General features: G+C 42.1%; 1 protein-coding gene across 1 annotated transcript in view; it reads right to left on the bottom strand.

The window, feature by feature from the left end:
* The window catches only part of HFM1 (helicase for meiosis 1), a 307691-nt gene that overhangs the window by 131372 nt on the left and 153875 nt on the right, over positions 1-22444 (bottom strand). Inside the window, exons 20-25 of the mRNA XM_073571760.1 lie at positions 21886-21977; positions 13051-13157; positions 6063-6110; positions 3354-3451; positions 3129-3260; positions 2212-2297 (exon numbers count right to left, since the gene is read on the bottom strand). Coding sequence (XP_073427861.1) covers positions 2212-2297; positions 3129-3260; positions 3354-3451; positions 6063-6110; positions 13051-13157; positions 21886-21977 — 563 coding nt within the window. The remainder of the gene's footprint in view (positions 1-2211; positions 2298-3128; positions 3261-3353; positions 3452-6062; positions 6111-13050; positions 13158-21885; positions 21978-22444) is intronic.

Here is a 22444-nt window from a genome sequence, read left to right as displayed (position 1 = left end):
TGATGTATTATGAATGCTCCCTCCGAGCATCAGATGTCATGCCTGGTTGCAGGAGCTGTATGGCGGCTTGCTTTTTTGTGGGACAAGATGGTGTTTTTAGTAATATCATTTTTATTTACATTCAACTTTTTGATCAGGTTTTATTCCACTCTTTGTTCAGCGGTATGATGAAAAAGTTTTTTGCCACTTATTTTATTAACTTTCTTTTAGAGTTCACTGAAGGGGTTAACTAGTGTGACAGTATTATGGTTCAGGTCAACAAAAAGTTTTAGCAATACAAAATATATGTACTTTTTTTTACATAAATATGTGTATTGATAATATTTTTTCGGGTCTTAATTTTGTGATTTTTAACCCTTTAGTGATGCAGCTAATTTTGACCTTAATGACCAGGTCAAATTTTTTATATTTGACCAGTGTCACTTTATGAGACAACTCTGGAATGCTTCCTCGTATCCCAGTGATTCTGAGATTGTTTTTTTGTGAGATATTGTCCTTCATGTTAGTGGTAAATTTCGGTGGATTTGATTGGCATTTATGAAAATATCGAAAATTTGAAAATTTTGCAAGGTTACATTTTTATGATCCTAAATCAGAAAGTTATGTCAAACATCACATTTGAAGTGACTTTGGGGCGCCTATATGAAAGAAAAGATCCAGTGACAGTATTATAAAAACTGTACTCCTTACAGTCCTCAAAACCACATTCAGGATGTAAAGGAACATGGATGGAAAAGAAACATTTTCCCTTTTTTTTTTTTTTTTTTTTTTACAATTAACATTAGGTCATCATATTGAATATGTTGTCATTAGTGTTGAGCGCAAGTACTCTCTACTCGAGTTCGCATTGGGTGCTTGGGTACGCACAAAATATCGTGGGGACTCGAGAGACCCAGATGCAAACTCGAGTAGCAAGAACTTGCACACAACACTAGTCATATTGTCATCATTTTATTTTTAACTTTTGAAAAAACCCTAACCCCTATGCTAACCCTAATTCTAGCCCAACCCTAACCATAGCCCTATCACTAGCCTAACACCAAACCCTAGCCTAACCCCAAACCTAACCCTAATGGCAAAGAATGAAAGAAATTTTTTAAAAAAGGTACCGTAATCTAAGAGGATGGCACAGGGGGGGTGACATATTAATTATTGGCTTTTGATCACTGTGATAGGGTCTATCATAGTGATCAAAATGAGCCAATAGGAAAAATCTCTGCTATTGCTGGGTGCCGGCTGGCAGATCTAGGCAGGTGCATTACGCATGTGCCCGCCATTTTTTCCAGGAAGACCGAGCTGGATGGACCAGGGGATGGCAGAGGTACCTGGGGAGCTTGGGGACATGTATATGTCAGAAGAGAAAGAAATGTTTTTAATTGCGGACACGCTTTTTATTTTTTACGTAATAGGGGACTGGAAAAACCGGTCCTAATCGTGTTTTCCAGGGTCTCAACTACCCCCGGTAGCTGAAACCTCGGAGAATTTCTGACGCTGTGTGAGTGCTATAGGCGTATTACTGATTGCCGTTTTACAACGGCAATGAGGGAATAAGGCACTTTAATGGCTGCCGTTTTAGTGCGTATCAACAGTTGTAAGACCATGCTCCTGGCATATTCTAACAGGCATGCCATAACTGGCTAAACCCCCTCCCTCTCCCAACCTTCTAAATGCTGTGATTAATATCGATCATGGCATTTAAGGGGCTAAATCACCCAGGGGTGGTGCTCAGCTATAACTGAAGCCGATCTCCCGATTGTGATCACGCAGGCACTACTACTGCGCACTGCATGACATACCTGTACCTCAAATAACGGGAACCCATTCTCGACCATGATGTATAAGTACGTCAAAAGTCGTGAAGGGGTTAATGAAGAAAAAGGGGGTGATTCCATTTTATTTTTTCAAATAATATCCACAAACCCACAATCAATTTGCGGGCTGCCAATGGGCGCCTAGAACAGCGCACCCCAAGGACTGTGCACCGTAAATGAGAGACGCTAGAGACTAACAATGACATTTAAAGGGTTCAAAGCTGCAATCACTGCATCGTAGGATGCAGATGCCGGCTATATAACATGGCCGATATCTGTTGGGTATGGAGGAGGTATAGCTCCCAAGCCTTCTACATTCACCCGCACTTGCTGCATGACATAATGCTATGTCTTGTAGCGGGAAGAGGTTAAGTAACATACATAATGTAATGTAACATACCAACTCCAGTTCCCTGGCATTAAAATCTTCTATTTTTTTGAACGTTGTAAGGCTGGCACTCACCATTGCATTGGCTAAAGTAATGCCTGAATAAAAAAAGTTATGTTACCATTGATAACATAGGAACTATACAAACATATCACACTGAAGATGTTATACTATTTAAATATATACAGTATAAATATAAATAAATCTGGCAAAGACTAGGGTCACACTACTGTATTTTCTTTCCAAATCGTACTCTGTTCGAACTCTGATCAGAGTGTGATCTGATTCTCTCAGATGAGCAGAAGATGGAGAAAAAAATACCTCCATCTCCATTGTATCAGTCTGTGGAAATTGGACTTCACTCAGATGTCATCCGAGTACAGTCTAATGTTTTCCAAGGACTCATTAACTTGCATGGTCGAGTACTATCTGAATATCGGATCAAACTTGAGCATGTTACGATTTTTTCCTCAGTCTAAGGAAAACAAATTGGACATGTACACAGCCCCATAGAATAACATTGGTCTGATCACGATCCAAAATTTCGTCGGATCGCATTCAGACCGAAAATTCAGCCTACTGCAAGAGCCCAGAGAATGTGTGACTAACCTACGGTAATTAGAGTGTTATTGAAATCTCTTACAAGGTTTTTGTTATGTAATCTGAGAGCAGCATGATTTAAGCACTGAGACTAACTCCAGTGCTTATTGATGCGTTTTTCTCTACTGTTTCCTGCATACTTCTCTATTAGTTCAACCGTCCCCTAGTTGGGAACCACTTTACCACCAAAGGCCACCAAATCCTTTATCTTAATTAAGGGTCACGACATTAACCAAACTTTTAATACACAAATATAACGTACTAGGTTCTGTTTTCTTTAAGTGCATATCAGTTTTCTTGAAATAAACATCAATATTATACACACTTACCAATCTTATCCAATTGCTTGGACACATGCAATGAATTTTCCCATAATTTGCACCTGAAGCATTTGGTTAGAATTGAAGCATTAAGAAATGCAATGAATTTATTTTCTTGTAATGCTAAAAACTCAGACAGATCTATAATTAAAATGTTATAAATTGGTTAATTTCTAGAGACTTAAAATAATTTAATTATAACCAGTTTAAAATAAAATATACATGGACACATACATTTTGCCACTCTTGTGCCATGTCTGAAAATCTTTGCCATATCTTGCATCAATGAAAAATCTTGAACAGGAAGACATCCAAGTTGAGCCTGTATGAGACTAGGAAGAAAAAGATCATCCAATAAGTCTATGGTGAGGGGAATTCATCAAAGCTTGTACGCCAGTATCCAGAAAACACTTTGAAAATTCGCTACATATTCATTCGATGTGAAGTTGCACAAAAAATTGTGAGGCTTTGGGCATTTTCACGTAAGTTCGAAGCAGCTGCTCCAAAATGGGTGGAACTAGCAAGCCGTGGCAGGACGTGACCCGACTATACCTCCATCACATTTTGCAACATTTCTGGCTCGTTTTTATGCTAGATGTGCTATTTCAGCTGTTTACTGGAGTACCATTTCTGGCAAGGCGCATGCCACTGAGAGGATATACTGAATTCATTAAGTGCCATGTGCTGCTTAATGAATTCGATGCATTGTACTCCAACAAGTCCTTCATGTTTACTGGTATACATAATGCTAGTCTTAATGAATTGGCCGTTATATGTTAGATCTGCATAGCTATGCTATATCTGCCATAGTAATTCCTACTTGATTGCACCTCTGCATCATCGTCACCTATCCATGCTGCACTAGAACTGCGCATCCAGACTAAAATATATACAGAGGCATGTAAAAGTTTGAGCACCATGCATTGTTAATACCGGGAAGCACCCCCTTTTGAAAGTATCACAGCTTATAAACGTGTTTTGTAGCCAGCAAAGTGCCTTAATAATTGTTTGAGGGATTTTCATCCATTCTTCTTTGGAGAAATCTTCCAGTTGTGTGATTCCTGGGTCGTCTTGCTTGCACTGCTATTTTGAGGTCTTGCCACAGATTTTCAATGTTGTTCAGATCAGGGGCCTGTGAGGGCCATTGTAAAACCTTCAGTTTGCACCTTTTGAGGTAGTCTATTGTAGATTTTGACATGTGTTTAGGATCATTAACAATTTGCTGCCGTCATCCTCTTTTCAACTTCAACTTTTTTACAGATGGTGTTATGTTTGCATCAAGAATTTGTTGAAATTTCATTGAATCCATTCTTCCTTCTATCCGTGAAATGTTCCTCGTGCCATTGGCTGCCACACAACCCCAAAGCATGATTGATCCACCCTCATGTTTAGTGGTTGGCGAGATGTTCTTTTCCTGAAATTCTGTACCTTTTTTCTCCACATATATCTTTGATCACTGTGTCCAAACAGTTCTATTTCAACCTCATCGGTCCACGGGACTTGTTTACAAAATGCATCAGACTTAGATGTTGTTTTGCATACTTATGGCGCTGAATTTTATGGTGAGATCGCAGGAGAGGTTTTCTTTTACTCTTCCTTGAAGGCCATATTTGTGCAGGTGTCTCTGAATAGTAGAACAATGTATCACAACTCCAGAGTATGCTAAATCTTTCTGATGGCCTTTTTCAGTCAATCGGGGGTTATGATATGCCTCTCTGGCAATCTTATGAGCAGTTCTCACTGAAATTTTGCTTGGTCTTCCAGACCTTATCTTGACCTTCACTGTTCCTGTTAAACGCCATTTCTTAATTACATATCAAAGTGAGGAAAGGGCAACTTGAAAACGCTTTGCTATCTTCTTATGGCATTCCCTTGCTTTGTGGGTTTCCACCATTTTCATTTTCAGAGTGCTAGGCAGCTTCTTAGAATAACCCAGAGCTGCTGTTTCTTGACACAAAGTTAGAGGAGGCTGGGTTTTTATAAAACTGGGAAATTTGCATCATTTGGCATTTCCTAATGATGTTTGTGAGCAAGCCTAACAGGCTAATTAAGGTCTGGAATGTTGGTTAAACGTTATCTGAGCACACAAATATTCAAGGGTGGCCAAACTTATGCATTGGCCCATTTTCATTTTTTTAATTTTTAAAATATAAAAGAGGAACTTTTAACTAAAACACAAAGGAAATGTGTCATATTTACCTTTGGCCTTTTAGAGATCATTTCATCTTGAAATTGCTTAACTGTTCACAATAAAAGTAATTTTGATCAGGGGTGCCTAAACTTTTACATGCCACTGTATGTTACATAGATCAAGCATATCAAGGATCACTTATGAAGTTCTACCTCTAAGTAGCCACAAATTGCATAGAAAACTGAATTATAAGAGTCACTGTAGATATCTATGAGCTCCGCATGGAGAAGCCTAATGTCTTGTGCACACAGCGTTTTGTTGTGTTTTTTCGAGCAGACAAAAAGCACCCTTTACAGTAAAAGCAAAATGAGATTTCTAAAATATCATTCAGAGAGCGGTGCAATTTTTAACCAATGGTGCATTAAAAAAATGTAGCATGTTCATTCTCTTAGCATTTTTTACTACAGTTTTTTCCCATTGAGAAAAAAAAAAAAATTACAACGCGTAGAATTTCTGTTGAAATTTTCTGGACATACCTGTATTTTTCACGGAGAAAAAAAAACACATCAAAAACGCTAGGTATAGACATTCTCTAATTCTACTGAAGCTCGTTCATCCAAGTGGCTGTTTACAATGACAAACCTCCAGCGGCGCTGACAGCTCCCTGCTGCCATGTACACATTGTAATATACCGTTCATTGCAGCAGCTACGAAGAATTGATATGTTGACATTTTGTAACATATGTTTACATAACCATGTAACCTCTTGGAGCTATCATAATTAGGACGAAAGATACATATGCATTGCTTACCAATTCACTTTCATTTCCTTAGATTTTATCTTCCCTTCCATTGGAAACCTACATTTTTTCAACAAGGCGGATATTAGTATATAATGTTCTGTATGGATGTGCAATACGGTAAATATAATGTTGAATAAGGATAGGGATGAATCAAGGAAATACAGAAAAAATTAGGCAATTTTATTTACAATTAAATCTATAATATTTTCATTTTTACAAAAAAAAAAAATTAGAGATCATCAATTCTACTAAAAGTGAAATAAAAGCACAAAAAATTAACCATGCATGTCAAATGCTAAAAAAAGGTTTTCCACTGTTTGGCATTGAAGTGCAATTTTAATAGCTTGATTAAAAATGTGTTGCAGTACTAGACAGAGAGAATGGACAAGAGTGTTCATGTTCTGTAGAAAAAAAACATTCCTTTTTTTCTGATTACTAAAACTACTTTAATTCAATTATTATGCTTAGTATTGTTTACAAGAAACAAAAACAAATAAATAGATGAAATATGTAAGCATATAAATACTTTAAACAGTACAAATATAATTACGTTTATTTAATTTTATGGCCCAGATGAAGTTTTGCAAAATAAACATTTGTTCCATGTGTAAAATGACAAGGTGAAAATAAGCATATGGAAGAAACATATTAGAGAGTCATGTAACAAGAAAAATAATAATAGTGTGAGCGACACAGCCACGGGGAGTACAGGAAACAACAGCGATGTAAAAAAAAGTGACAGTCATATATTGGAAGTACTGTCAAGAACCCTAGAGACAGAAGTGATGCAATATACAGTAAGACATTAAAATATTAATGACAAAACACACACACACACACACATATATAAATATATATATATATATATTATGAGGCAGTGAGGTGGATCATATGCGAGGCTCGATATGTATTCCCCAGGATGCGGACGGAGTCCTATTATACCGGCTGGAGTGCCTTGTATTCACAGCAGCACGCCTGTGAGTCATAAGGCAAAGTGAAAGTAAAGCTGTGTGCCCACGATGCGATTTTTAAGCGTTTTTGCCGCGATTTTTGGCGCGAAAACGTTTAAAAATCTTGTACATGACGTACCCCATGCATTCCTATGGCATTCCGCACATGCTGTGCTAATGCTGCGCTTTTTTCCGTGGCAGAATCGCATCGTGGAAAAAATCGCAGCATGATCATTCTTTTGTGCGGAATCTCAAAGAATTGCTGCGATTCCGCACCCATAGGAATGCATGAGAATCGCTTACTTCCCGCATGTGGCTATGCCCACCATGCGGGAAGTTAAGCGTCTCATGTGCGGTTGGTACCCACGGTGTGGAGGAGAGGAGACTGTCCTCCAGGCCCTGGGTACCATACCCCTGTAAAAAAAAGAATAAAAAATAAAAAATCGGGGTATATTTACCTTCCGACGTCCCGCGCTGCATTCCCGGGCCTCAGCGTTCCCAGTAATGCCTTGCGGCAAGGTCCTGTGATGACGTGGTCTCGCGAGATCGCTATAGTAACGCGAGACCCCGATTTTTTATTTTTTTATAATTTTTAACATTTTATCTTTTACTATTGATGCCGCATAGGCGGCCTCAATAGTAAAAAGCTGGTCACACTTGTCAAACACTATGTTTGACGAGTGTGACCAACCTGTCAATCACTTTCCAAGCAATGCTTCAAATCGCTTGGAAAGTGCTTGAGAAAATCGCGGCAAAATCACGAACAGAATTGTGGTAAAATCGCGGTGAAATCATGTGGAAAAAAACGCACGATTTCTGGGAAGGAGTCCGGTTTTCATTGTGCGTTTTAAAACGCTACGTGGGCCCATAGCCTAAGTGTGGACCTGGTCAAGCAATTTGGCCAAGGCAATGTTCAGGAAAACCCGGTAAGGGCTTTTATTTTTGAAGTGGACTACAGAATGGTAGTGGGGCGGTCCGCTTCCTCCAAGCCGGGTCTTACAAATGGCCCATGGCCACAGATTCCAAGTAAAAACCCTGCAATATAGCATTTGGGGGTGTCAGTGTTTGTTTGCAAGTAGCAGAGCAGGTGGCTCTGCAGCATCCAGCCTGTGTGAGGTAACACAGAGCCCAGAGCAGCGAACACCTGGCACCCTGCAACGTGATAGGGCGGTGCAGTCACCCTCGACAACCATTCTCATGTATGGACTGTTGTGACGCCCCGGCTGCGATCAGGAGGATACCGTGTGCTGTGCACTGTGTGAGTTTTTGAACATTAAACACATTTGCTGTGAACTTTCCTGTGGTCCCTGCCTGTCATCCTGCACCAACCCCGCTGCACTAATATATATATATATACAGTATATACATATATATCTATACATATACACACACACATATATACTGTATGTATATATATATATATATATATATATATATATATACAGTGGGGAAAAAAAGTATTTAGTCAGTCAGCAATAGTGCAAGTTCCACCACTTAAAAAGTTGAGAGGCGTCTGTAATTTACATCATAGGTAGACCTCAGCTATGGGAGACAAACTGAGAAAAAAAAATCCAGAAAATCACATTGTCTGTTTTTTTTTCATTTTATTTGCATATTATGGTGGAAAATAAGTATTTGGTCAGAAACAAAATTTCATCTCAATACTTTGTGATATATCCTTTGTTGGCAATGACAGAGGTCAAACGTTTTCTGTAAGTCTTCACAAGGTTGCCACACACTGTTGTTGGTATGTTGGCCCATTCCTCCATGCAGATCTCCTCTAGAGCAGTGATGTTTTTGGCTTTTCGCTTGGCAACACGGACTTTCAACTCCCTCCAAAGGTTTTCTATAGGGTTGAGATCTGGAGACTGGCTAGGCCACTCCAGGACCTTGAAATGCTTCTTACGAAGCCACTCCTTCGTTGCCCTGGCGGTGTGCTTTGGATCATTGTCATGTTGAAAGACCCAGCCACGTTTCATCTTCAATGCCCTTACTGATGGAAGGAGGTTTGCACTCAAAATCTCACGATACATGGCCCCATTCATTCTTTCATGTACCCGGATCAGTCGTCCTGGCCCCTTTGCAGAGAAACAGCCCCAAAGCATGATGTTTCCACCACCATGCTTTACAGTAGGTATGGTGTTTGATGGATGCAACTCAGTATTCTTTTTCCTCCAAACACGACAAGTTGTGTTTCTACCAAACAGTTCCAGTTTGGTTTCATCAGACCATAGGACATTCTCCCAAAACTCCTCTGGATCATCCAAATGCTCTCTAGCAAACTTCAGACGGGCCCGGACATGTACAGGCTTAAGCAGTGGGACACGTCTGGCACTGCAGGATCTGAGTCCATGGTGGCGTAGTGTGTTACTTATGGTAGGCCTTGTTACATTGGTCCCAGCTCTCTGCAGTTCATTCACTAGGTCCCCCCGCGTGGTTCTGGGATTTTTGCTCACCGTTCTTGTGATCATTCTGACCCCACGGGGTGGGATTTTGCGTGGAGCACCAGATCGAGGGAGATTATCAGTGGTCTTGTATGTCTTCCATTTTCTAATTATTGCTCCCACAGTTGATTTCTTCACTCCAAGCTGGTTGGCTATTGCAGATTCAGTCTTCCCAGCCTGGTGCAGGGCTACAATTTTGTTTCTGGTGTCCTTTGACAGCTCTTTGGTCTTCACCATAGTGGAGTTTGGAGTCAGACTGTTTGAGGGTGTGCACAGGTGTCTTTTTATACTGATAACAAGTTTAAACAGGTGCCATTACTACAGGTAATGAGTGGAGGAAAGAGGAGACTCTTAAAGAAGAAGTTACAGGTCTGTGAGAGCCAGAAATCTTGATTGCTTGTTTCTGACCAAATACTTATTTTCCACCATAATATGCAAATAAAATGAAAAAAAAACAGACAATGTGATTTTCTGGATTTTTTTTTCTCAGTTTGTCTCCCATAGTTGAGGTCTACCTATGATGTAAATTACAGACGCCTCTCATCTTTTTAAGTGGTGGAACTTGCACTATTGCATTTTTCCCCACTGTATATATATATATATATATATATATATATACACACACACATGCATATATACATATAACACCAAAAAGGAAATGTCGTGGAATTATGAAAATTAGAGAATTGATATATATGTTAATCATATGGAAATGATGAAAAAATGTAAACAAAATTTTGATTTATTCAATACTGAGTATGAGCCACTTGAGCAGTAATGCATGAACTTACATACACCTTGGCTGCAATCATTGGGGTTATTAGTGGATGTCTGTGGAAAGTTCTGCCACACTGAATGCACTTGGGCACACAAATCATCAAGATCTGCTACTTGCATCTCCGTTTGCAATTGCCGACCAATGATGTCCAAGATGTGTTTGATGGGAGACAAATCAGGAGCCTCTGCAGGCCATGTGTTATGAATGTGTATACACTCACACACGGGTAACGGAAATTCAACCACAGAGAGATGTTACACTTACACCCAACTGGTACCTGTACAGACTAGAAATTCTCTAGTTGCACAACTAAAAACACTACCTTGGACCTAACTCCCTAAAAGGCCATTGTGGGGTGTCTAGTACTTCCTGAAGAATCAGAGAGGAGGTCGCAACACACTGCCTACAAGGGGCGAAGAAACTGTGAAGAACGATACGAAAACCCAGCGTGAGAAACTAAATCAAGTTCTAAGTTAGAGAGAGAAAACTAATGAGAACCATAATCAAAGGAACAAGTAACCTCCCAGAAACCCAAAAGTGGTAAAAGGAAAAGCTGCTGGAAAAGAAAGCAAACAGACTCACTGCAGGAAAATAACGGGAGGTCACCAAACAAGGTAAATCCTTTTTCTGAAGGAGTTGGAACTCCTGAACACACATCCACCAAGAAGTATAGCCAGCAAGGAAGTGCAGTGAAGGGTGAACATATAAAACCTCACCCAGAATGTGATAGGGAAAATCAAAACGGGAAAATGAGAAGCACCTGGAAAGAAACAAACCAAGAATGGAAAACAAAGAGAATTGAAACCATCAGCATTTGGATAGGGAAGAAAGAGCAACTACTCAGCTCAGCAGACAGGGAACCAACCACTGAAGCAACAGGTCACCATATCAAATCCATAAATCAAGGCATGACACCATGGTAGCACATATAGGCCTCGCAGAATTCTCACATTAACATGACAACCAGGCAGCCTAGTATTGCTGTGTGGAAAAATGGTTCCTGGGACACTTTGGAGAAATGGCCATACCACTGGTTCCACTCTTGAGCCATCCTGTTCTGGCCGTGAAATTGGATATCATATACCAAGCCTAAGGTATCAGACAGTGTCTACACAAATCACGAGAAAATGATGATCAAACATAGCATACAGCTATCTGGTGACAGTATACTAAAATCACATGGTATGCTTTTAAAAGCTGGTATAATGATGGCCCACACATCTCATGATATGTTATTACAGGAGAGACAATGGGGGGAAATCAACCAGATTTTTAGTCAGTTTCATTTCAGCTCATTCTTCCTGACCTGGTAGTTCAGATTCATTGAAAGACGCTTGTTAACAGCAATTTTCCAGGATTACCACAAATTCGCAAAAGATATTCACTTTGATTTGGCTACTGTAGAAAAGTCAACTTTCATTGTTCAGCCATCCCAGTATTTATATGGCCTTGTGCTAAAAATCATTGTTTTGCTGACAAATTAACTTTTTTTTTACATTTTGGCAAAACTGATCAATTTTTGTTCTTGCTGTCATACTGAGTTTTTAGGGAAAGCCATGTCTAGGCAAAATTTGTCTATAACTTTACTGTTAATGTTGTTAGAAATGTATTTTGTTATTTGGAAAGCTTTTCTTCAAATTCAATGTCTGACCAGCAGTACTTAAATTAAGGGTTGTTTTAGGCCTTCCATTACTTCTCTTTTTATTTCTGCATTTTAAATATGCAAAAACATTGTGCACTTAAAGCTTTTTAATGGCATCTTTGTGATAAAAAAGGCCAAAACTAAAAGGCTGTATATGAACACTTTTCATATTTCTATATATATTTTAAACTAACATTTGTGTAATCCTGAAAACCTGACCTTTTTCTTTCAGCTGTGCACAAGTAAAGACCAATGGTAAGTCAACGGTTGGGGTTGCATCTTTTGTTTATGTAAACCTGAAGTGCTATATAACTAAGAGTTTCAATTTCCATTTAAAAAAATAATTTCAAATGATTAACTGATGCAGCCGGAATTGAGCTATGTAAAAAAAAAATCTACATTAAAAATAAAAAATAGAGATCTTGCGATTTTCACACTGGCCACTGGTGATTTTCAGATTTTTCTAATTTCTCTTTCTGGAAACAATACATGTACATAGACACAATTGTCAGACCCCCAACCCTATCTTTTGCATTAAAGCATCTTATGAGCATGTGTAAATGTCATTGTGAAGGGAAGGGGAGCAGAGAAAGTTGTGATACAGCCTATTGTGATTGGTGGAGTACCATCTCTATATAGAGATGTTGCATTTCATTGTATTCCTGCCTCTGATGATAATGAGCCTGCTGAAAACTCTTCCTGAAAGGATAGAAAGTATGAATTCAAAAAAATCCCTAGTGGCCAGTGTGAAAATTGCATGATTTCTTATTTTGTTTTGCTTGTTTTTTCCAGTGTCAATCTCAGAGATTGGGGATCAGTTAGAGACAGATACTGATTATGTAACATAGCAAGCATTTACTGCATGTGGACTGTGCTCAGGTACTCTACCCTCCCCATACCACTGCGATAGCGACCTTGGAAACAAAAGGATATAATGTGAATAGAGGAGGCATCGGGATGCAAACAGTGGGCACTAGGTAGGATCATCACCATACATTGGAAGTATATAAACATTTTTCAGTCCCTGTTTGGAGGGTCACTGCAACTCAGAAATCATATTGTATGTCACACAACTGAGTTGTGAGCCAAATGTAGCTTCCAAGTCACTGGTAGTGAACCACTGTGTAACACAGAATTTACTCCTGCTTAAATCAACTTTAAAAAATGCTAATTATTATATTACCTGATGGTTACTCTGTTTTTATCCTTATTCAAAGAATTAAGTATTTTCTTTTCACTGGTTCTGAGTTGCACATCTGAGAATTCTTTACATGTAGATATCAGCAGAACCTATAAATAACAAATACATTAGACTTTTCAAAGGCAAATATTATTGATCAAACCAACTAGCTTAGTGTCAAGTATGAAATTAATGAACAAGTCCTATGAAATGAAAATGTCAGTCCCACAAATAAAAAAAATAATATGCTAAGCAATTAAAACAATACCTATAGAATTAAAGGTGAAATTCTACTTGAGGCAGAATTTCCTAATATGGGCTATCATTTTGTACTACTGAATGTATCAGGTAATCACTAACAATATTATTAGTTAAAAGTATTTTCCATTGTACAGGTATGCTGTATTGGGTATAGTTTTAACACCTTAACGATATACCGTATTATTCGGGCAATAAGACACGCTTCCCCACCCCCAAATTTGGGGGGAGAATGGGGGTGCAATCATGTGCCTCTAACAGTCTCCGATGCATCGGAGCTCTCAGTGGTATAACTACAAAGTTATCGGCCCCGGTGCGAACTTTCCAATGGGGCCCTACATACCAAAATACACGCACATCTCTGCTCTGTACACCTCGTACACGCGCGGCTCCTCTCTGTCCACCTCGTACAAATCCGGCTCCGCTCTGTCCACCTCGTACACACCCGGCTCTGCTCCGTACACCTCGCACACACCCGGCTCTGCTCCGTACACCTCGTACACACGCGGCTCTGCTCCGTACACCTCGTACACACGCGGCTCTGCTCCGTACACCTCGTACACACGCGGCTCTGCTCCGTACACCTCGTACACACGCGGCTCTGCTCCGTACACCTCGTACACACGCGGCTCTGCTCCGTACACCTCGTACACACGCGGCTCTGCTCCGTACACCTCGTACACACGCGGCTCTGCTCCGTACACCTCGTACACACGCGGCTCTGCTCCGTACACCTCGTACACACGCGGCTCTGCTCCGTACACCTCGTACACACGCGGCTCTGCTCCGTACACCTCGTACACACGCGGCTCTGCTCCGTACACCTCGTACACACGCGGCTCCGCTCCGTACACCTCGTACACACGCGGCTCCGCTCCGTACACACTGTACACACACGGCTCCGCTCCGTACACACGTGCGGCTCCGCTCCGTACACATTGTACACACATGACTGCGCTCCGTACACCTCGTACACACACGGCTCCGCTCCGTACATCTTGTACACACACGGCTCCGCTCCGTACACACACGGCTCCGCTCTGTACACCTCATACACACGTGCGGCTCCGCTCCGTACACATTGTACACACATGACTGCGCTCCGTACACCTCGTACACACACGGCTCCGCTCCGTACACTTTGTACACACATGGCTCCGCTCCGTACACTTTGTGCACACACGGCTCTGCTCCGTACATCTCGTACACATGTGCGGCTCCGCTCTGTACACCTCGCACACACTCGGCTCTGCTCCGTACACCTTGTACACACGCAGGTCCGCTCCATCCAAAGTTGTACGCACAGCTCTGCTACATCTACACTGTAAACCCCTCGTGACCCCACACATAAACTTACCTCATCCAGCACCATGACAACCAGCACAGCAGAGTCCTGCACAACGGAGGCCCCTGATCATGTGACCTCTGACTCCTCCCCTCCTGTGACCTCATCACAGGTCCTGTGCCACAGAAGAGAACACGGCCTAGCAACGTTATTGCAGGCTGTAAGGGGCTGCCGTGGGTCTATCTGGGAGGGCGAGGATGGGGTGCATGGGAGGGCATGGCAGCTCAGTGCAGTGCAGGAAGAATAGAGTCCCGGGCAGGATGCGGGGGGGTGGGTGGGAGTCAAAAACGGGACTGTCCCACGAAAATCGGGACGGTTGGGAGGGAGATATGGGCTGTCCTGCCAGGCCCCTGACTTCCCCCGGGCCCGGTCGCATTGGCGACTGCTGTGACCGTGGTAGTTACGCCCCTGAGAGCTCTGCCTGTGGCTGTTAACCTGTTAAAAATCCGTCTGTCAAGTTCTGACAGCAGCATTTAATATGAGTCGACAGTGAAGCGCATCATTCCAGGTGACCATTGGCGTGCCCGTGACGTGATCCAGAGCACTGCTGGGTTGTCATAATAGGCGAGGGTCGTGCTTGTCAGTATGATCCTCCTGTGAAAGGCAGCTTTTATAGGAGATTGTGATTTTCTCTACACATAGCAGTGCGCTGATGCTCTGTTCTTGTCTGGTCCTATATAGCTGTACAAATTGTTGTAGCTTGGAATGTTAAGGTACTGTCACACTTAGTGATGTACCAGCGATCCCGACCAGCGATATGACACGGTCAGGATCGCTGGTACATCGTTAAGTGGTCGCTAGTGAGCTGCCACACAGGCAGGTCTCACCAGCAACATCGCAGGGGACGGGGGTCACTACTTACCTGTCACACTAGGCGATCCTGCGTCCTCCCGTCCGCGTCCACGCTCGTCTCTCCACAGGAAGCGCCGCAGGAAGCTGACGACGAGAAGCGGTCCTGAACGTTCTCGCGCGATCAGCGATAACCATCGGGGGAGCGGGTCGTAGGTAAGTATCACACACAGCGATATCGCTAGCAATATCGCTATAACATCACAAGTTATAGCGATATCGCTAGCGATATCGCTTAGTGTGACAGTACCTTTACTCAAGCTCAATGAGTTTTATTAACCCCTTCACCCCCAAGGGTGGTTTGCACATTCATGACAAGGCCAATTTTTACAATTCTGACCACTGCCCCTTTATGAGGCAATAACTCTGAAACGCTTCCATGGATCCTGGTGATTCTGACAGTGTTTTCTTGTGACATATTGTACTTCATGTAAGTGGTAAAATTTCATTCAAATAACTTGCGTTTATTTGTGAAAAAAAAGGGAATTTGGCGAAAATTTTGAAAATTTCGCAATTTTCCAACTTTGATTTTTTTATGCCCTTAAATCACAGAGATACGGCACACAAAAAACTTAATAAGTAACATTTCCCACATGTTTACTTTACATCAGCACAATTTTGGAACCAAAATTTTTTTTTGTTAGGAAGATATAAGGGTTAAAAGTTGACCAGCGATCTCATTTTTGCAACACCATTTTATTTTTACGACCACATCACATTTGTAGCCACTTTGAGGGGTCTATATGATAGAAAATACCCAAAAGTGACACGATTCAAAAAACTGCACCCCTTAAAGGGAAGGTGCCGTGTTTTCTCATAATTTAATGTAAAAAAGAAAATAGTATAAAAAGATATTGTCCCCTAAGCTTGACTCAGTGGTGTGTATGGATTTTTTTTTTCTGTAGTAATGCAGCCACTGGGGGCTGCCATCTTACCTCTCTGGCTGCTGAACGACACTTTCCATGCTCATTTACGGCAGTCCCTGGGCATAAGAGACAATAGACGGCTGCCGACCCTATCTCTTTCATCAGGAGTGAACTGGCCACGCCTCTGTGGGCAGCTCAATTCACAGCTGTAGGTGTGGCCAGGCGCCATCTTATTAGAGCCCAGTGCTTTCCTTTTAGCTTCATTTACACTCTATTGCAAGCCCTGGATGCTGTACTGTTCCAGCATAACAGGGCTTGGATGTTCACTCTGCACATACCAGCTGTTGGCGAGGAACCAGGACGAGCTCCTGGACACCAAGCTGCTCTTTACAAAACACACGGCCAGCTGCTGCCCCTGCTCTTGCAAAACATAGGAGGAGCTGCTCCCTGCTGTTTCAAAACACTTAGCCATCTGCTGGACATCTAATCCTATCCTGTGTGATACTGACTGCTGAGCCCTGTATCTAATCCTCTCCTGTGTGATACTGTGTGCTGAGCCGTGTATCTAATCCTATCCTGTGTGATACTGTCTGCTGAGCCGTGTGTCTAATCCTCTCCTGCGTGATACTGTGTGCTGAGCCGTGTATCTAATCCTATCCTGTGTGATACTGTCTGCTGAGCCGTGTATCTAATCCTCTCCTGTGTGATACTGTCTGCTGAGCCGTGTATCTAATCCTCTCGTGTGTGATTCTGTCTGCTGAGCTATGTATCTAATCCTATCCTGTGTGATACTGTCTGCTGAGCCGTGTATCTAATCCTCTCCTGTGTGATACTGTGTGCTGAGCCGTGTATCTAATCCTCTCCTGTGTGATACTGTGTGCTGAGCCGTGTATCTAATCCTATCCTGTGTGATACTGTCTGCTGAGCCGTGTATCTAATCATCTCCTGTGTGATACTGACTGCTGAGCCGTGCATCTAATCCTATCCTGTGTGATACTGACTGCAAAGCTGTGTATCTAATCCTATCCTGTGATAGTCTGCTGATCCGTGTATCTAATCCTATCCTGTGTGATACTGACTGCTGAGCCGTGTATCTAATCCTATTCTGTGTGATACTGTCTGCTGAGCCGTGTATCTAATCCTATCCTGTGTGATACTGTGTGCTGAGCCATGTGTCTAATCTTATCCTGTGTGATACTGTCTGCTGAGCCGTGTATCTAATCCTATCCTGTGTGATACTGCCTGCTGAGCCGTGTATCTAATCCTCTCCTGTGTGATACTGTGTGCTTAGCCGTGTATCTAATCCTATCCTGTGTGATACTGTCTGCTGAGCCGTGTGTCTAATACTCTCCTGTGTGATACTGACTGCTGAGCCGTGTATCTAATCCTATCCTGTGTGATACTGCCTGCTGAGCCGTGTATCTAATCCTCTCCTGTGTGATGCTGTGTGCTGAGCCGTGTATCTAATCCGATCCTGTGTGATACTGACTGCTGAGCCGTGTATCTAATCCTATCCTGTGTGATACTGACTGCTGAGCTGTGTATCTAATCCTATCCTGTGTGATACTGACTGCTGAGTCGTGTATCTAATCCTATCTCGTGTGATACTGCTCTCCTGAAATACTCTGTGCTGCTGTCACCCTGCTCCTCCACCATATATCTCCCTCTGTGCCCCCCATAGACCAGTACACTGCTCTCCTGAAATACTCTGTGCTGCTGTCACCCTGCTCCTCCGCCATATATCTCCCTCTGTGACCTCCCCCATAGACCAGCACACTGCTCTCCTGAAATACTCTGTGCTGCTGTCACCCTACTCCCAGAATCCTTGCTGCCTGCCATCCTCGGTGACCGAAGACCCCATTCCTCTCCTCAGATCCCGTCCTGGCGATGTGTGAAAGCGGGGCGACAGGGGCATGATATATGGTGGAAGGAGCAGGGCGACAGCAGCACAGAGTATTTCAGGAGAGCAGTGTGCTGGTCTATGGGGGGCGCCCTGTTCGGTGCCAGAGATTGTACATAGAGCGCTGTGTTTTATACACGTGGATGGACCGTCTGCTTGTCTGCTCCACAGAAATCCAGGAAACATTTCTGCTGATTGATGACCTGTCCTGATCCAGACTTTGCATGCAAAGACAGTCAGTAACTTTGCAGGCCCCATCAAAATGGCTGCTCACTGTGTTCCTAGATGACATCACACCCATGTCAGCAGACTCCGCCCATAATTACAGCAGTACAGTAATGTGAGCTAGTTGTACACTAGGTTTTTGTGCCAAATTTCAGTAGCTGCTCCCCCTAGTGTTAACAAATGGAAATGCCAAACTTTTTAAAATTATTTTTCATATTTTACAAAATTAAAAACATGATAATATTTTTTAAGAAAATGTAAACATTAATTCTTCACATTTTTTCAATTGCTGAAAAAAAATTTTTTGGATGGCACCTTCCCTTTAAGGTGCTCAAAACCACATTCAAGAAGTTTATTAACCCTTCAGGTGCTTCACAGGAATTTTTTGAATATTTTAAAAAAAATTAACATTTAACTTTTTTTCACAAAAAAAATACTTCAGGTTCAATTTTTTTTATTTTACCAAGGGTAACAGGAGAAATTGGACTGCAAAAGTTATTGTGCAGTTTGTCCTGAGTACGCTGATACCTGATATGTGGGGGGGGGGAACCACTGCTTCAGCGCATGGCAGAGCTTAGAAGGGAAGGAGCGCCGTTTGACTTTTTCAATGCAAAATTGGCTGCAATTCAGATCGGACGCCATGTCGTGTTTGGAGAGCCCCTGATGTACCTAAACAGTGGAAACCCCCCCAAGTGACCCCATTTTGGAAACTAGACCCCCCAAGGAACTTATCTAGATATGTGGTGAGAACTTTGAACCCACAAGGGCTTCACAGAAGTTTATAACGTACAGCGGTACAATTAAAAAATCATATTTTTTCCACAAAAATGATCTTTTCACCCCCAATTTTTATTTTCCCAAGGGTAACAGGACCCTTAAAGTTTTTGTGCAATTTGTCCTGAGTACGCTGATACCCCATATGTGGGTGTAAACGACTATTTGGGCGCATGGCAGAGCTCAGAAGGGAAGCAGCGCCATTTGACTTTTTTGGCTGGAATTGAGATCGGACACCATGTCGTGATTGGAAAACCCCTGATGTACCAAAACAGTGGAAACCCCCACAAATGACACCATTTTGGAAACTAGACCCCCTAAGGAACTTATCTAGATGTGTGGTGAGCACTTTGAACCCCCAAGGGCTTCACAGAAGTTTATAATGCCCGGGCATGAAAATAAAAAAATCGTATTTTTTCCACAAACATGATAATTTAGTCCCCAATTTTTTTATTTTCCCAAGGGTAACAGGAGAAATTGGACCCCAAAAGTTGTTGTCCAATTTGTCCTGAGTACGCTGATACCTCATATGTGGGAGAAAACTACTGTATGGGCACACGTCAGGGCTCGGAAGGGATGTAGTGACGTTTTGGAATGCAGACTTTGATGGAATGGTCTGCGGGTGTCATGTGCGTTTGGAGAGCCCCTGATGTACCTAAACTATTGAAACTCCCCACAAGTGACCCCATTTTGGAAACTAGACCCCCCACGGAACTTATCTAGATGTGTGGTGAGCACTTTGAACCGCCAAGTGCTTCACAGAAGTTTAGAACGCCCGGGCGTGAAAATAAAAAAATCATTTTTTTCCACAAAAATGATATTTTTGCCCCCAATTTTTTATTTTCCTAAGGGTAACAGGAGAATTTGGACCCCAAAAGTTGTTATGCAATATGTCCTGAGTAGGCTGATACCCTATATGTGGGGGTAAAACACTGTTTGGGCGCATGGCAGAGCTTGGAAGGGAAGGAGCACCATTTGACTTTTTCAACGCAGAATTCGCTGGAATTGAGATCAGACGCCATGTTGCATTTGGAGAGCACCTGATGTGCCTAAACAGTGGAAACCCCCCAATTATAACTCCAACCCTAACCCCAACACACCCCTAACCCTAGCCCTAACCCTAACAGTAAAATAGAAATAAATACATTTTCTTTTAATTTTATTATTTTTCCCTAACTAAGGGGGTGATAACGGGGGGTTTGATATTTGGCAGCTGTCACACGCTAAAAGACGCTTTTTATTGTAAAAATAGTTTTTACATCACCACATATTGAGAGCTATAATTTTTCCATATTTTGACCCACCGAGCCATGTGAGGTCTTATTTTTTGCGGGACGAGTTGACGTTTTATTGGTATCATTTTCGGGCACATGACATCTTTTGATCGCTTTTTATTCTGATTTTTGGGACGCAGAATGAACAAAAACCAGAGTTTCATGAATTTCTTTTGGGGGGTGCGTTTACACCGTTCCTCCTGCGGTAAAATTGATAAAGCGCTTTTATTCCTCGGGTCAGTACGGTTACAGCGATACCTCATTTAAGTCTTTTTTTTATGTTTTGGCGCTTTTATGCAATGAAAACAATTTTATATAAAAAATAATTATTTTTGCATCGCTTTATTCTGCGAGCTATAACTTTTTTATTTTTTTGCTGATGATGCTGTGTGGCGGCTCGTTTTTTGCGGGACAAGATGACGTTTTCAGCAGTACCATGGATATTTATATGCGTCTTTTTGATCGCGTGTTATTGCACTTTTTGTTCGGTGGTATGATAATATATCATTATTTTTTGCTTCGTTTTTGATTTTTATTTTTTAAGGGGTTCGCTAAAGGGGTTAACTAATGGGACAGTTTTATAGGGTGGGTTGTTACGGACGCGCCTATACCAAATATGTGTACTTTTATTGTTTTGTTTTTATTTCCAAAAAATGAATTTATTAGGGAATATATATATATTTTTTTAACTTATTTAGCGATTTTTTTAAAATTATTTTTACACTTTTTCATTTTTTTTTAACTTTATTACATTGTCCCAGGGGGGACATAGCTGTCATATGACAGATCACTGATCTGTCACATCACAGATCACTGTGACAGATCAGCCGATCTGTCACAGGCACTGCACAAGGCTTTTTCCTTGCCTGCGCTTTGCAGGCATGAGGAAGCCAGCTCCCTGCAGGCCCCTGAAGGTCCCCATCTTGGATTCGGGGACCTGCAGGGATGGAGCCCCCCGCAGCAGCGCTGCACATTGCGCTGCTGTGGGGGGCTCAGGGAAGCACGGAGGGAGCCCCCTCCCTGCCGATGCTTCCCTTTAACCCCCAGTACACCGCGATCGTATTTGATCGCGGTGTGCAAGGGGTTAACGTGTCGGGGGCGGTCCGTGACTGCCCCTGACACATTGTGCCGGGTGTCAGCTGTGATAATCAGCTGACACCCGACCGCGATCAGCGGCCCTCACGTGGGCCCCGCTGATCGCTGTGACGTACTATCCCGTCCCTGGGAATTAAGTCCCAGGGCACATGGACAGGATAGTACGTCACATGACAGAAAGGGGTTAAAGATGACATACTGTTAAGTTTCACTTATCACAATACCATATTGCAAATAGTAAAATAATGTTACCAGGTCAGCCAGTGTTTCTTTTCCTTGAATTGTGTTAAACAGTTTTGCTGTGTCAAAGGCAATGTAATACGATGTCATCAGTTTACCATTTTCTAGGAAGGAAAATAGAGATAGTTAAAATGAAAAATAAAATACATCTTACCATGAAGGATGGTAAGATAGATCCACATCTGGCTTTGGTTTCCAATAATCGCTTTGTGTGAAGCCATCCTAAGAACCAATCTTCCGTTTCTGAAGTTGATTCGTTGTAATAAAGGGGCTTTTAGACTGGTTTCACATTAGCGTTTTTTAGCGCAGCGCTTCGTGCGCACCCATGCACATGTGTCATGCACCCCTATCTTTAACATGGGGGGGCGCATGGTCTTACGTTTGCATGTGTTCGTATGCATTTTCGTGCGCATGCGTTTTTTACAGTGTGCGCCTAGGCGCGTCCGACACAACCTGTTGCATTTTTGGGTCCGTCCAACGGCGTCAAAAACGCATGTGCACGCTTGCGCACGAAATGCGCCAAAATAACGCATTACAGTCTAGGGAATACAGGCGTGCGCATGGATATGTG

This window comes from Dendrobates tinctorius, unplaced genomic scaffold (genome assembly GCF_039654945.1).
Source record: "Dendrobates tinctorius isolate UK_male_01 unplaced genomic scaffold, ASM3965494v1 ptg000029l, whole genome shotgun sequence".
NCBI classification, from domain to species: Eukaryota; Metazoa; Chordata; class Amphibia; order Anura; family Dendrobatidae; genus Dendrobates; species Dendrobates tinctorius.
Note: the sequence above shows the minus strand (reverse complement) of the source record. Positions and strands in the feature narration are given on the sequence as shown.